The sequence below is a fragment of the Podarcis raffonei genome, chromosome 10 (genome assembly GCF_027172205.1).
Source record: "Podarcis raffonei isolate rPodRaf1 chromosome 10, rPodRaf1.pri, whole genome shotgun sequence".
NCBI classification, from domain to species: domain Eukaryota; kingdom Metazoa; phylum Chordata; class Lepidosauria; order Squamata; family Lacertidae; genus Podarcis; species Podarcis raffonei.
In genome coordinates, this window is record NC_070611.1 from 54,470,367 (window position 1) to 54,486,104 (window position 15,738).

Below are 15,738 nucleotides of genomic sequence, written 5' to 3' on the forward strand. Positions count from 1 at the left end.
TTAAAATATGTTTAGGGGTACTCTCATTTTGACTCAAGAAAATCACCATTTTATAGTTCAAATTGGGAAAAATAATGTGGACAAAACTACAAAAATTCACAAAATGTTTAGGGGTATGTGTACCCCCAGAAAAAAAGCACTGGCTAGGCCTATGACCTAAAAATTTTAAAAATGGAAACCCTGCACCAAGAAAAGTTGAATTATGCAACCTGTCCCCCATTAAGAACTATTAGAAATAAAAAAAAAAATTTAACAGATGGTGCAATGTTAGTAGTAGAAGATGCAAGAAGCTCATTTTGAAACTGAATGTAACGATTTTAATTTTATTTTAATTTTAATTTTACCTTCAAGCCAAAAGGCGGCATTTAGCCTGGTTACACAGTCGAGACACTGCTACCTCTATCATGTTACGTGACTCTGATTTATGTATGTGGGAGGTGGGCTCAAATGTGTTTTAACTCAATTAAGCGGTGGTGGACTTTGGGCTCCCAAATTTCAGCAGCGCCCTGTGTGACGCCAAAATCCCCCCATCTCTCATGCTCCGTTCTACAGCATCGTTGTGGAGACCCCTGTGGTGTGCGGCACCCAATGTGGCGACCTAATCGGTTGCCCTCCAACTCTGTACTTTATCACAGATATGCAGCATTTTGTTTTGTCCTATGACTCCCATCCGCCCTAGGCAGTGTGGCCATCAGTCAAGGATGGTGGGGGATGCAGTCCACAACATTTGGAACATACCACATTGGCCACCCCTGCCTTAGGCTGTTTTCTGCAAGTGATGGTTTGAACCAATTTTCTCAAAGGTGGGGTGTGCCAACCAAATGCATTCCCGGACTAGGAGCTCTTGTAGTGTCACAGAGGCTGATGGGAACAGCAGTGTGGCAAAATGGACCCTAGTGTGGGCATTGCCCCAAGTTACATGTCACGGTGGTGACTCAAGAGAGCAATAGGCATGTAGTGTCTCTGCTCCAATGCTTGCAGGTGGGGGAAGGATTTCTTCAGCAGCACACAAGATGGCTCAAAGGAAACGTCTGACAAAAGGGCAGTTGTGGTTTTCCTCTCCAAGATATTGCACCAGGCCCAGTGGTAGGCTAAAACTCCAGGCCAGCCTCCTTCAGGGGGGCTGAAACACTTTCTGCCACCAAGCTTAGATCAGAGCTCGGTTTAGGGTAGTGCCTGTAATCTGAAGATGCTTCACAGCCGACATTCCTATCCAGTAGAACAAAACGAGTTGAAAATGCCAAGGAGGGGTGATAAACAGGACTGATCAATACATCTAAAATAAGGCATTGAGTGCAAGAAAGTACCTTTAATCTGTAAGGTAAGGGTAAAAAAGGTAAAGGACCCCTGGACGGTTAAGTCCAGTCAAAGGCGACTTTCAGGCCAAGGGAACTGGAGTTTGTCCACAGACAGCTTTAATCTGTGCACACAGGTGACACACTTTTGCCCAGCCTAGGAAAGCTTTTTTTTTTAACCAGCACAGCTCACTCAGTACCTTGCAGCACCTGCTTAGCTAAAATAATAAAAATCAAATTGTTCCATGACCACAATGGGGAAAGGTGGCATTGAGCGGGAAGGACATGCTTGCATTTTACAAAGGAGTTGGGTGTTGCTGCTGAGGGGTGGGGGCGTAAAGGAAAGAGGGAGGGAGGATTTTCCAAGCAGGAGGCGCGAGCTAGAATTTCAGTATCACAAAAAGGGGAAAAAGGGAGTGGGGTGGGGGTGGGGTGGGGGTTAAGCTGGGAATCCAGATGCATAAAAGGGCTCCCACTCTTCACGCAGAGACATCACCCACATGCATCTGTGGCTGGTTTTAATCTCTCCGGCAAGCTCCAAGGCAACAGCAGCCCTTTGCCCAGAGAGAAAACCCAGGCAGGAAGAGAGGATGAGGGTTTCTGCAGTGGCTACCTTTGCGGTGCTTTCCGTTCAGTTTTGCACCCTGGCTCAAGTCCGTGGGAAATGGGCTGGGAAAGGGCTGGTGGACCCAGCAGGGGCTGGAGGGGCCAAGAAGCCTCTCCACACACCCCGTGAAGGAGACAGAGAGGCGGAAGCCCAAAGGCTGCCTTCTGCCAGGTTGCGGAAGATGGAGGCAGGAGCTGGAGCAGGTGGCAGAGCCCACAGCAGAGCGGCAAGCAAACCCCAACCGGGACATGTCAAACAGAAGGCCAGCGGCAAGAAGCAGGTTCCCCAGCTGTCCCCTCCGAGAAGTATGAGCCCAGGACTTCAGAACTACTTGAAAGGACATGGGAAATTTAACACGGATACGGTGAGTAAAAGCCCTCCTTATGGCAGTGGGGGCTAGGGCCCTCCAGATGTTGCTGAACTACAACTTCCATCAGGGCAAGCAAGCATGGTGGATGGTCAGGGATGGTGGGCACTGTAGTCCAACAAGAGCTAGAGAGCCACACGTTCTCCAACCCTGCCTTAGAGGTACAGAGAAAGCAGCCTTCAACAAAATCAGAGCACTGGGTCCGTCTGACGGGAAGTGGTTTCCAGTTCTGTCTTGAGATGCCAGGGACTGAACTTGAGGCCTTCTATATGCAGATAATAAATGAATAAATATATTGTTGGTTTTTGCACTCTGCACCACCCAGAGGCTTTTGAACCATTAAGTGGTTCATAAAGACTTTTAAACAGACAGACAGACATCTCCAGGATCAGAGACAGTCTGTATCTAAATTTTTGGGAATCACAGGCAGATGGTGTGCTGCTGCAATGTGAGAAGATAGTGCTGGATGCAGCAGGCCAAGCTCTTCTTAATGCCTTTAGCACTGGTGCCTAAAGATATTCTCCTTTCCTTTCCTTCTCAGTATTCCTGCCCTGGGATTCAGTCAAAGGCCTGCAGAAAACCCTCAGACTGTGATGGCTGTCTGGGCCTCTACACCTGCAAGCTGCCGAGAGGGAAGTGTGACCTGAAAGCAGTTTCCCGTGAAACAGGTAATACATAAAACACAGCAGAAAGCCTAAGACACAGGTGAAAGGGAGGGGCTGGCTTCTGTTGGACATACTGAAATAAATCTCCTTTGTGTGAAAGTTCCCAATAAAAGGTCAAGCTCTTATTGTGGAGCTAATTCTGTATCTGGGGCTGCACCACTTTAAGTGTTTCTGTGTGCAAGGGAAGTGTGTCATATATTTTGAATCCTCCCTGCAAAAATAAAATAGAAAATTAAATAGCAGGGGGAAGGGTTCTAGCCAAGCATTCGCCTCCTTAAAATGTTGCTTTCTATATGCGGAGGGGATGCGGGTGGCGCTGTTGGTTAAACCACAGAGCCTAGGGCTTGCTGATCAGAAGGTTGGCGGTTCGAATCCCCGCGACGGGGTGAGCTCCCATTGCTCGGTCCCTGCTCCTGCCAACCTAGCAGTTTGAAAGCATGTCAAAGTGCAAGTAGATAAATAGGTACCACTCCGGCGGGAAGGTAAACGGCGTTTCCGTGCGCTGCTCTGGTTTGCCAGAAGCGGCTTAGTCATGCTGGCCACATGACCTGGAAGCTGTACGCCGGCTCCCTCAGCCAATAAAGCGAGATGAGCGCCGCAACCCCAGAGTCTGTCACGACTGGACCTAATGGTCAGGGGTCCCTTTACCTTTATATGCAGAGGGTACAGATGTTTTAAATATACAGAGGAGCATTTCAGCATCTAAGCCTACCTGTGGTGATAAGAGTCTAGAAACTAGCTTATCAGTCACAGGAAGAGATGCGGTTCTCAAATGATGTTTTTGAAACAAGGACACCATGTGGCATCATCCACTGTTAGCCAGCAGGAGGCACTGCAGCCACAAAATAAGGAAAGAACAGATTTAGGGTGTTCCCACCCACAATCTGCACATCTCCCTCCATGCCACACAAACCTTTTAAACCGCAGCATTGACATTGTTGCCACAAGGTCTGGCATCGGACCCTGTTATACTAGAAAGGAATGAAACGGGAAATGACAAGGTAGCATTACTGAGCCATACTGAAAGGTAGCACTGGGCACAGGTATTGGAACGTAGGGCAGTAGAATCCTTACAGGTTACTCCGCTCAAGTCACACTCAGCTACAAAATGGATTGTGCTGGCTACCTACTATGCAGATGTAACCTGAATCTTAAGGAGGCAAACTTTGGATCTGTCATTGCACTTAATATCTCCACCACCAAGATTCAAGTATTAAGCCAGTTGTGATTTCCTACTGAATGCATTCAGATACCTCACTTACCAAACGTCCTCTGTGCTCTTTGATAACAGGTCTAACCTTTCGGCTCATCTGTGTGTGCTTTTTTAAAAAAACCATAAGGTAGTAGTACATTGATAAATGGATATTTTATTTAATGGATACCTCAGATAATCGATGTCTGCTTGTAGGAAGATATTGAGGTTGGCGTCTCATCAAGGAGAGTTCCCCTGATGATTTGTCTGTTTGCTCTTTCCCGCAGGTGGTTTCTTCCAGAATATCCAGAACAGATAAAAAGACACTGAGTTCCTGTCAGACTTTTAAAAAAGGAGCTGGCAACAAACCCCAACAAAGCTGTACAATTTGGGGGAGGGAGAGAGAGAATTAAAAAAACCTGATTTTAAGTGGCATTCTGTTCAAACGTTGCAAGTTATGTTTGCTCACATTATCTAAACTGATACAATCTCTTAATAAAGAAGGACTTTCAGTTTATTTTGACTGTTTTGATTTCGGTTACCCCATCTGCACCTCCTATGAGGAGGTACCTTCAACAGGGATCCCTTCTCAGCTTGAAGATGAATGAGCAAAAAGATAGGAGCTTTTTTGTCTTCTCATTTCCTGGATAAACCCAAGAACCATGGCTGCTGCTGCGGCTTCTGCTGCTGCAGCAGCAACTTGTCTCAGGGTCCAGGTCTACTCTGGCACAAGGGCACCAGTTGTGATCTTGCAGCTGGGCAGAAAACCTTGATATGTTCAAACTTTGGCAACAGGGTGCAGGATCCGAAGTTTAGGCTACAACATGTAAGTTAGCACTGGCCTCTGCCCCAGAGCCCAGGTGTAAAAGGAAAAGGCACAAGGTGTGCATGGACCTATGCAAGCTTTAAAAAAGTCCTGGGGAATGGACCCTGAGAAGACAAACAGCTTGCAAAACATACAGGTTTCCCTACTGACACGGTGTGTCCCTAGGGAGGGACCATCGCTCACTGATAAGAGTCACCTGAATGCAGCAGGTCCCAGAGTCATTCCCTGGTATATCTACTTAAAAGGATTAAAAAAAAGGTCGGCGATTCGAATCCCCGCGGCGGGGTGCGCTCCCGTCGTTCGGTCCCAGCGCCTGCCAACCTAGCAGTTCGAAAGCACCCCCGGGTGCAAGTAGATAAATAGGGACCGCTTACCAGCGGGAAGGTAAACGGCGTTCCGTGTGCTGCGCTGGCTCGCCAGATGCAGCTTGTCACGCTGGCCACGTGACCCGGAAGTGTCTGCGGACAGCGCTGGCTCCCGGCCTATAGAGTGAGATGAGCGCACAACCCTAGAGTCTGGCAAGACTGGCCCGTACGGGCAGGGGTACCTTTACCTTTAATAGGGGAGACCTTTTGCTGGCTGAGATAATGGAGAGCTTCTGCCAGTCACAGTAAACAGTACAGGGCTAGATGGGCAAGTAGTCTGACCTGGCAGAAGGCAAACTCCCAGTGTTCCTATGGCCAACTTTCATTCTCAGCACTGACAACAGACAGAAGGGCTGGGGGAAACACGACCTTCCGTTTTGAATCCGCCATGAGCAGGAGGATAAAATAGGAGCTTCCTTTTGATACAAAGTCGAGATGTGCTCTGGTGGAGACGTCAGGAAGCAAACCTCCGCCACATCTTATTTGTGTGAGAAACACAAGAATAAGGTGGGGTGGGGAGAAGGAGTCTTAAGTAAAAATGGAAGCTAACAAAAATGGAGCCTTTCGTTGAATTTTTGGCAAAACCTCTGCCAACACAAAACAGCAGAGGTAGCTCCTCAAGCACCTTGAGTCAGATTTTAGGTCCCAAATTTTACTGTTGTAGAAAGCTGCTTTATATAAAGTTGGACCATTGGTCCATCTAGCTCAGTATGGTCTACATTGATTGGTAGCAGCTCTCCATGCAGGAGGAATTGAACCTGAAGCCCTCTGTGGGCAAAGGAACTGAGCTACAGGTTTCCCTCCTAGGGTACCATTACTATTTCCACGGCCAGTACTCCCCCATCCCCATTGTTAAGCACAGGTGTGATATAAGGTTCTGGCCTACTGATGAGTTTTCAGCATGACATCTTCCACCCAACAGAGTAACTGGAGGGGCCTCTTAACTGGGGCTGTCCATGAAAGTAGAAGACATAATGGAAAAGGTTCATCGCTCGGTTAGTGCATGAACAAATCACCACAGGTTTCAAATCATCGATGCAATTTTTGTGCCACCACAAATGCAGTACTTTTCAGCAGAGTGGCTTCACACACTCAGCAGTCACTAAGCCAGAGCTTTCCAAACTTTTCATACGGGTGTCACACTTTTTAGAAAGCAACATTTCGTGACATGGTAATTCAGTTTTACTAGCAAAATGGAGGTTAAACTAACCCCTTTCCAGCCCCCCCAGAAGGAGCATTCATGTGACACACCTACACACTGCAGCTGACACACTAATGTGTCATGACACACAGTTTGGAAAGCTCTGCACTAAGCATTGGCAAGCTTAGAGAAACCCAGTGATGTGTAAGCCTGTGTTGCAAGATCCACATGAGAAAGCAACTGATTTACACTTCTTTGGCCACCAGGGGGCCTAAGACCCCATAACAACATCATCAATATTATTCTGATAACAGCTCCCAACGTTATCTCTTTGGACCAGCCCGGGCTGTTGTTGTTTTTATATATGGATGTTGCAGAACATTGCCATTGATGTAATCATAATGCATTAATGGCTTTATACAGAACTGTCTACACATCACTTCACTTATGATGCTTCCCTCACTGTTCCCACATTATTTCCACCTGGAGGGGCCACTTTTGCCATACAAAGAAAACTGCAGAACATTTGTGATATGAAGAGTTGCATTTCAGCAGGCAACTATGGAACACGAGCTCTGTGGAACTGTCCTGAGATCTGCAAAGAAAGGGCGGTATGCATATTTAATAGATAAGAACAACAACAAGCTCTGTCCTGAAACGTTTGCAGGGGCAAACTGAACTGAAAGCAGGATTGTGTAAAACAACCCCAAGTACCATCACAAGCCCAAATAGTCCTGAACGCACAATGAAAAGGACATCTGGAGGCTCTCCCTTTCATGCAAAACTGTTTGGAGCAGAGAGAAACGAAAGAGGAAAAGAACAAAGTCAGGTCAAAGCCACTTGTGAATGGTAAGAACGACTTGACACATTTTCTTTAACATCACTCACTTTTAATTACATCGCATCAGCCTCTCAGCTTACTCCGAGAAAGGATGCCCACTAGGAGGGACGGCAAATCTTCCATCCCATAGTGGTTGCTGGAGTGGGTATCAAATTCTCAGCAGACTCAGTGGTTCCCCTGCCTCACCTTCCCTCTAACGGCCTCCTGCTTCGCCCCCTTTTCATCATATGGTCCCCGTCAGTATCTGAGAGTCCAGGTTAATGCAGCTTCCATCCAGCAACCTCCTTGCTGCCATTTGAGAGAGGAGCCCGGGGCAAGTGTCATTGGCTAATACTCTTCTTAACCTCAATATAAATAAAAAACAACATTTCAAAATGTTTAATAGCTAAGAAATAGGGAAAAAAACAAATCCCAAACCACCATGAAATCTGCAAAGCGCCAATGGAGAGAGTCTCGAGAATGCTTTGTCCAGTGCATGTTCTTGGTCGAAGCTGAGAGTCCCGTCCCCCCAGCAGCCTCTTCGCTGTGTCCCCCTTAGCGCCATTCTAGGAGACCAGAGGCCAGCTCTTCATCTAAGCACAACTCCCGGACACCCTGCTTCCTGGGTTGGGCTTTCCCCTCCTTGGGAGCAGGCAAAATGGGAATGGGGGAAAAATGGGTCCATTTTCCGTCTGCTGAACTGTGAAAGAAATCACTTCTCCCTGCAACAGTGGCACTCTAAGGTCTCATTTCTTGTGGAGAAATTTCATTCTGCTACCTGGAAGGGATTGATGGGTGGGAGGCAAAAAACAAAGAAAGAAAGATATAGAAACCATGTGATTTTGGCACAATGGGATTGGGTTAAAGTCCCCCCATCTCCAGAAAACAGATAAAACCCAACCTCACCACATTTCCCCACCTGCATTCTACACGGCCCAGTATTTATAAACAAGTGCAATACCCAGGCTCCTCACTATACACACCATAAAGTTTGCAAAATGGCACGTTGCAAAGTTTACACAACATAGCAATGACATAAATCCCATCCAAAGACGGCTGATGACATTTATGGAGCCACAACGCAGATGGTAAAACATACGAAAAGTAGCAGCATGCTTTGCTTACAAGTTAACTGCATTTCCCCAGCAGCTGGGGATTTTGCTTTAAAAAGCCCAATATTCCCAGCAATGGAAGCAATACCTGACACAAGAAGCTCTCAATTATACCTGCAAAACAAGGAGATTTTGCCAGGCACGGGAAGAGACCCTTTCAAGTCTTTGCAACACTGCCGTATGAGAAGAAGCAGCCCCCTCTTCTACAGAACTATAAAAGAGGCAATAGCCTTCAAACTGGAAGGATAGCCATCCCTGATTTACATCTAATACCTGTAATCCCTCATTCTTAGTTAAAACATACCCAAAACACATTTCCTCACGTTCATCCCCCGTTATCACTCCCATCCACAGTAAACCTGTCCTCACCCATCAGAAATTACATTTAGAATGCAGTGTCCTTGGGCTAAGGATCTGCCCTTTTTCTTTTATTACTGTGCATAACATAAATACAGCAGTCATGGTGCTTATATTGCAAATAAACCCACACGCATTGTGATTTGACTTTAGGACACGCGATGGGATATAAAAGGACACTGCAACCCAAAGCAGCAGCCAGGATCTCTTACCTAACCCTTTCAGGAATTTATTGACTCCACTCTGCTCTCCGCTGGGAAGGGTTTCTAGGTACTCTTGGGCACGTACCTCAAACAAACCTACAAAGGGGTGGAAAACAGAACGCAGAAAGGAAGAAAAACCTGGTGAGTTCCAGTTGCAGGTGCTGTGGGATGTAACATCACAAAAGCAGTCGAATACAACATTTCCTGTTTGCTCAGAGTGGACACACAGAGGAATGTTGCTCCAGCCAGGAGGACTTTCTGTCACACCTGGTCTGGAGCATCCTCCCCCTGTATGTGACCAGGTAGATGGGCGTGACCCTGGCAGACCCTATAAAGGGGCCAGTCATGCAGCCATTTTCCTCTTCTCTATCCCACTCTCTTTTGCTGTCTGCTGGCTCTCAGCCAGCAGCACATGGGCTCATCCCTCACAAGAAGATGAAGCCACACTTTTCTCTGTAACTAAAAGGTAAAGCCTGCCTTCAGGATCTTACTGTGAACTGAATGTAAGTAAACCTTATCATTACTTTCTAAAAGAAGACTGCTGTGTCATTGTTGTTTTTAAAAGGGAACAAAAGGGGATTTGCCAGGAACAATCCAATCTGGACAAGCCAGACTGGATTGCTTAACTCAAATGGTTCTAACGAATCTATCAACTAGCTTTCTGCTATATGCAAGGGATGTGCGTTGCTACTAGCTCACTAGCGTGAGTGAGGAAGGATAATATTTAATCAATATATCCTCTCCGGTTCGAATCCCCGCGACAGGGTGAGCTCCCATTGCTCGGTCCCTGCTCCTGCCAACCTAGCAGTTCAAAAGCACCTCAAAGTGCAAGTGGATAAATAGGTACCACTCCGGTGGGAAGGTAAACGGCGTTTCCGTGTGCTGCTCTGGTTCGCCAGAAGCAGCTTGGTCATGCTGGCCATGTGATCCGGAAGCTGTACGCTGGCTCCCTCGGTCAATAAAGCGAGATGAGCGCCACAACCCCAGAGTCGGCCACGACTGGACTTAACAGTCAGGGGTCCTTTACCTTTATACTATCCTCAACATTCCCACAGATGCCACCTGAACAGCTCTTACATGATGAAAGGGCCAAAGTAGAAAAACACCTGATGAAAAACACGCTTAATTAATCGCATGCCCCTTTCACCATCCTCCTGCTCTCTCACCTTTAGCACCCTGTTTCCGCAACTCTCGCTCCTGAATGAAGCCTCCAAACATTTGCGTCTCCATGAAGACCTCCAAGAAACGCCGGAGGCTCTTGGAAGAGACCGACTTTCGGAAGGCCTCCCGCTGCAGGGTCCTCTCTTCCCTCTCGGAGGGAGTCAGGAAGAGGGAGTAGTGCCCCACAATCTCCACAAAGAAGCGGACAAACGCTTCTGACACCACTTCGTTCAAGGGGCTGGACTCTGGATGGGGGAGGCAAAAGGAGAAGGGAAAACATTGGTTAGCGGGAGACCTGGCCTTATCCTGTTCTCTTCCAGTCTCATCCTTAGAACTCGCCGGGGTGTAGATTTGGGATGGGAGGATCGTAGCTCAGTAGCAGAACACCTGCTCTGCACACAGAAAGTCCCGAGTTCAATTCCTGGCATCTCCAGGAAGGCTTGGGAAAGGCTTCAGCCTGGAACCCTACAAAGTTGCAGCCAGTGTTGTGGACACAGACACTTGGAAGCTGCTATATCTCGAGTCAGACCATTGTTCCATCTAGATTAGTACTGTCCACCCCAACTGGCAGCACCTCTTTGGGATTCCGGACAGGGCCTCTCCCAGCCCTACCTAGAGTTGCTGGGGATTGAACCTAAGGCAGGTGCTCTCCCAGAGCTGTGGATCTTCCCCAACACTGAGCCAGGTGAACAAATTTTCCGACTTGACATAAGGAAGGTTTCATACACAGGTCCAGCCACATGGTTAAGCCCATCCTTGTGGCATCTCCACACCCACTCACAGGGGCTATGAAGTGGACATCATGAAATATTTGGTATATTCCAGTCATCTCATATAAAAAAAGGATACCAGGCTCTGATCCGTCCAATCTCTCACAATGACAATAGAAATAAATAAATATACAAATGAAGGACCTACCCAAGTGATGCTGACACCATACACTACACAAACACTATGCAGAATATAGAACAAAGGAAGGCTACCCTCCCATCTCTCTCCTCTCTCTTTACCCCCAACTGCATGGTGTCAATGACGATAATGTCTCATACAGTATGTAAACAAACTGTGAAAATGACTATGAATCAAATATGGAGATGCCTTGTTTATTTGTTTGTTTTGTAACACAAGAAAATCTTAAATAAAAGCTATTTTTTTAAAAAAGGAGGATACTGAGAGTTGGGAAAGGGCAACTCACGTGCTGAAGCACCTTTGCTCCAAGGAAAGGCTAAATTTTTTGCCTTTTTAATTTTTGGAAGGGAATGACACAGTAGAGGTTTATAAAAGCTCAGTGCGATTTTCCCCAGCAAAAAATAAAAAGGTGAGAGGTTTTAAACCTTACCTTGCTTGCCGTTGGGAGCGCCCTCTTCCTTGTCACTTGCCAGCTCGTTCCTTTGCTCCAGGATGTGTTCGAGCGCTGCTTGCAACTTCCGAGGTAAAATAGAGTCCTCATCTTCCATCTTAAAAAGAGAGAGGGCATGTTCTTAGGCATAGGGTGAGACCAAACTGCACACTCTGGGATAAAAGGTAAAGGTAAAGGGACCCCTAACTGTTAGGTCCAGTCACAGACGACTCTGGGGTTGCGGCGTTCATCTCGCTTTACTGGCCAACGGAGCCGGCATACAGCTTCCGGGTCATGTGGCCAGCATGACTAAGCCACTTCTGATGAACCAGAGCAGCGCACGGAAACACCGTTTACCTTCCCACCGGAGTGGTACCTATTTATCTACTCGCACTGGCATGCTTTCAAACTGCTAGGTTGGCAGGAGCAGGAACTGAGCAACGGGGGCTCACCCCGTCGCGAAGATTCGAACCACCAACCTTCTGATCGGCAAGCCCTAGACTCTGTGGTTTAACCCACTTCCCACACTCTGGGATAAACACTCTAAAAGCAAGCTTGGCCAGCCGGTGACCCTCCAGATGTTATTAGACCTCAACTCCCAAGACAGCATGGCCAATAGTCAAGGTAGCACACCAGCACCTGGAGGGTAAAAGGCTAGACCCCTCTAAAGGATCCACTTTTAAACCCTTGCAGCGGTGTGGCAGCTGCTTCAGAGGGCTGTAGCAGAAACTTTGCAATGGTGCCGTCAAATCGGCCAAAGCTGAGCAGAGAACTAGCACACAGTACAGTCTTGGCATGGAGCAATGACTGAGGTGAGCCTTTTGCGATGGTCACCTGGCAGCCACAGATACTGGAAGGAGGAGAAGCACCTCCACACGGGGAGACAACAGAAAGTGGCACCAAAAAGTGCAGATGTTGGGCCTTGCAAGAGACTGCTCTTGCACTCAATGCATTAACTATAGCTCATGGTCTGCATGCTGAGCATATCTTGCTGCTGTGTGTCTTTGAAACAGAGACGGTATGCGTGCAAAGCGTGCTCTTCGCCTCTGAGGTATGTACCACCCCTAAAGAATGATGTAGGCATGAACGTCCCAAAGCATTGGACTTAGGAAGCAAAAGTGTGTTTTGCCTGAATTCAAGGTGGGATGCCCACTGGCACAACCACCATCTCCTTTCGGTTTTGCAGAGAGTTGGAGTTCTCCTCATCCACAGCATTCCCTCATCGCAGTCACCTTTCCTGTATCTTCACTTTTGTACTAATACATTCATGCATTTTTTTTGCTGCTTATGATATAGCCACTTACCCTCCTTTGACCCCTGGTTAATAGTCTGGCAGGTTTTAGAAGTTTCAAAAACCTGCAGAACCCTTTGACTAGAGGATGGAGGAAGACGTGAAGAAACATATGCACAAACACCATGGAAATCAAAACCTCTTGCAAATGATTTCCAACTCTCTCAATGACCATTTGTCTTCAGGCTCCATTTGCCATCACCCTCTTCAGTACTACTTTTCTAGAAAAATAGGTGCTGGAACTCACCATGAGTGCCTCCCTTGTTCTCTTATAATGGCAATGGCGCCCGTCTCAGTGCCAGAACTGAGTTCCGGTGAGTTATGGCTGAAAAAAGCACTGCTGAGCATCCAGCAACGAAACAAAGCAGACTTCCTTGTTCTTAATCTTTCCTGTTCCTCCCTCCCGCAGACAGAACCAGTGTGGGGAACATTTGGCTCGCCAGAAGTTGCACTCAGGCCAATGAGCATGCTTGCTAGGGCTGATGGGAGCGTAGTTTAGCAACATCTAGAGGGCCAAAGGTCCCCCACACCAGAGATTAAATGGACATGACTGGAAGCAAGTTGTTCTTACCTGCCTGAGAAACCGGTTATTCACAAGGTCAACCACAAGGACCTGCTCGGACAGAAATACACAGAAAGAAAAAGGGGAGAAGAACATTACTGGGAATGGTCATCAGCCTCCTTGGGAAAATGGCGGCCTTGTATACAGCTTTTTTGGGGGGGAAGGCCCTGCCTTATTTATCTGAAGCGTTTTTACTCTTCTCTTCGGCCCAGAAAGGCTCCCAAAGGCCTTGCCCTACCCCAATTCCACCGAGCCTCAAAGAGATATGAAAACCAGCCCAATCCCAGGGTGGTTTTTATGACTTTTACCACAAACCACAGAATGACAACTTTAAACATAGGGAAGCTGTTCCTCTCGAGTCTCTTACACACACTTTCCCCTCCTTTCCCTAAACCACACAAGTTATTCCACACAACAGGGAAGAAGCAATAATTGGGTGGGGAAACAGAGATAGGAGCATGCTCTTATCTAGCAGGTTTTAAAAAAGAGATATTCAATGCAAGTATGGTACCGGCAACTTATAGCCTGGAGGAGCACCCCTTAGACTTTAAAACAAAGATATTTTGGTGCTTGGAGGTAAAGAAACAACCCCAAATGCTAAGGATGAGACAATTAAGCCAAAATAGATCCAAGTGTTACTGGGTTTGCAGAATTCCTGGTCTTATTCTGGCAACTCTTCTTTGTGGATCTCATTGTAGGGCTGCCTTTGTATAGGTTAGCATTATTGCCCTGCCCATGTGGGGCTTGAACCCAATACTGTGGCTGAAGTGTCCCACCCCAGTCTCTTCCCACTGGCTGCTGGGGGCTGCTCCATCCAGTCCTTGTGTTTGCCATCACCAAAAGCCATGGGGATGGTGAAGGAGAATAGGGCCTCTTCTCTTCTGTCCCACACACCCAATCTCCAGCTCAGATGCTCTCTACATCTAAGTTAGAGGTGATGAATTCTAGATATCATATCATCCCTAAGCCCACCTGCCCCGGATCATCTTCCAGGTGGACGTACCATGATTAAAACAGAAGTCACAGGGGCACTCTCAATGCCATGTGCTGTTAATAAGCAACTGCTGAGGAAAGATGCCAGCAAATGTTTCACATCACAGCCAGTTGCCTCTTTCTCCAGCCTAGCAGGATCTGCCATGAATAAATCCTGGCCCCAAAGCTTGTCCTCCTCACACCCCCAAAACCTGTGTCCTGTGAGGACGGTGCTCTCTTGAACCCAGCACTGTTGTATCAAACAATATCCATTCTGCCGCCCTCCCTTTCTCATACACTGGCCTCACCTCTTCCACGGGCAGCTCCTTGAGGCGGGACAGCGAACTGGAGAGCAGGCCGATCAGAAAGGGGGTTGGCGAGCACACGATGTCAATCATCGAAGGGGGAAGCACAGGGATGTAGGTGTGCTGCCACGTGAAGGGATAGAGAAGGGCCACCATGGCATGGCAGCATTTCGACAAGGTGCTAGGAGGAGGAAACAGACGCAAGGGTCAGTCTGAAACTCTCAGGGCCTCTTTGAGATAAGAGACATAAATTAATAGATGGTAACTGGGGGGTGGGGAAGACAGCTGGCCGCACACATTGACACCTGGCCAGGTTTTATCCTGGGACCATGCCAGGCTTCCAAGAACCTAAGGTTAAAAGGAGAAATCAAATTAATAGTCCTCACAACTGCAAAGAGGCGAACTGGAATCTGTCCCCTGCAGATAATCAAAGTGCCTAGAGACAGTCAGTCAGGTTGTGTATCCACAGCAGTGACCAGAGGAGGAATAACTGCTGGGAGAAGCACAGACAGAAGAAACGCCATGGTACATCTGCAACAGCACAACGGGACTCCTGCCTCTGCCCCAGCTGCAACAAAACATGTCGCACCTGCATCAGTCTCTACAGCCACAGCTGGCGCTGAAACCTTCCAACAGTTTGACCTCACCCCTAAAGGTGCACTCCTACACTGTCTCCAGAGACAGATGGAGGCCAACCATCTACTAAATGTTGAGGTCATTCTTCTCCCCCCTACCATCTCCATCCAAGTTTTTAGATCTGATGATTCCTCCTCCATCACCCACAGGTCTTCTCCCCCTTACTTCAGGAGGCACACAAATTTGCAGGAATATTTTTGGTAAACCAGTATTTTTGTGCATGCAAATTTACCTCGCATGGTTTCTTTTGAACTCAAGAGACTGCCCTTCTCTTTAGATTGTGCAGATTGCATCTGCAGTACAGTTTGCCACACGGAACATCCCCAACCCTGTCAAAGATATAATGTGAGCTGCTTCCTTCAGTTTGAGTGGCCAGAGTTTAGCCTGGAGCTCTCTCTCAAAAGCGTGTTGTGGGGCTCGCATAGTTTTTGCACATGCTTCCCTCCATACAGGCACAGCCAGCGAATGGACTCCTGGAGTCATGGGATTAATGGAGAGTCTCTCTTTTCACACTGTGGTCTC

The 15,738-nt window shown here is 47.5% G+C and overlaps 2 protein-coding genes across 6 annotated transcripts in view; one reads left to right on the forward strand and one right to left on the reverse strand.

The window, feature by feature from the left end:
- The first annotated feature begins 1,738 nt into the window (after positions 1-1,738).
- LOC128422209 (uncharacterized) lies at positions 1,739-4,502 on the forward strand. Its single transcript, XM_053405922.1, has 3 exons — positions 1,739-2,266; positions 2,811-2,937; positions 4,414-4,502. The coding sequence occupies exons 1-3, from the start codon at positions 1,796-1,798 to the stop codon at positions 4,443-4,445; spliced, it is 630 nt and encodes a 209-aa protein (XP_053261897.1). The 5' UTR covers positions 1,739-1,795; the 3' UTR covers positions 4,446-4,502.
- Positions 4,503-7,326: 2,824 nt separating this feature from the next.
- DENND2A (DENN domain containing 2A) overlaps positions 7,327-15,738 on the reverse strand; it is a 65,745-nt gene continuing 57,333 nt past the window's right edge. For all 5 annotated transcript variants that reach the window (XM_053405013.1, XM_053405011.1, XM_053405012.1 and 2 more), the window contains exons 15-20: positions 14,584-14,761; positions 13,313-13,354; positions 11,451-11,568; positions 10,117-10,356; positions 8,960-9,046; positions 7,327-8,056 (exon numbers count right to left, since the gene is read on the reverse strand). In XM_053405013.1, the coding sequence (XP_053260988.1) occupies positions 8,025-8,056; positions 8,960-9,046; positions 10,117-10,356; positions 11,451-11,568; positions 13,313-13,354; positions 14,584-14,761 (697 nt within the window). In that variant the 3' untranslated portion in view covers positions 7,327-8,024. The remainder of the gene's footprint in view (positions 8,057-8,959; positions 9,047-10,116; positions 10,357-11,450; positions 11,569-13,312; positions 13,355-14,583; positions 14,762-15,738) is intronic.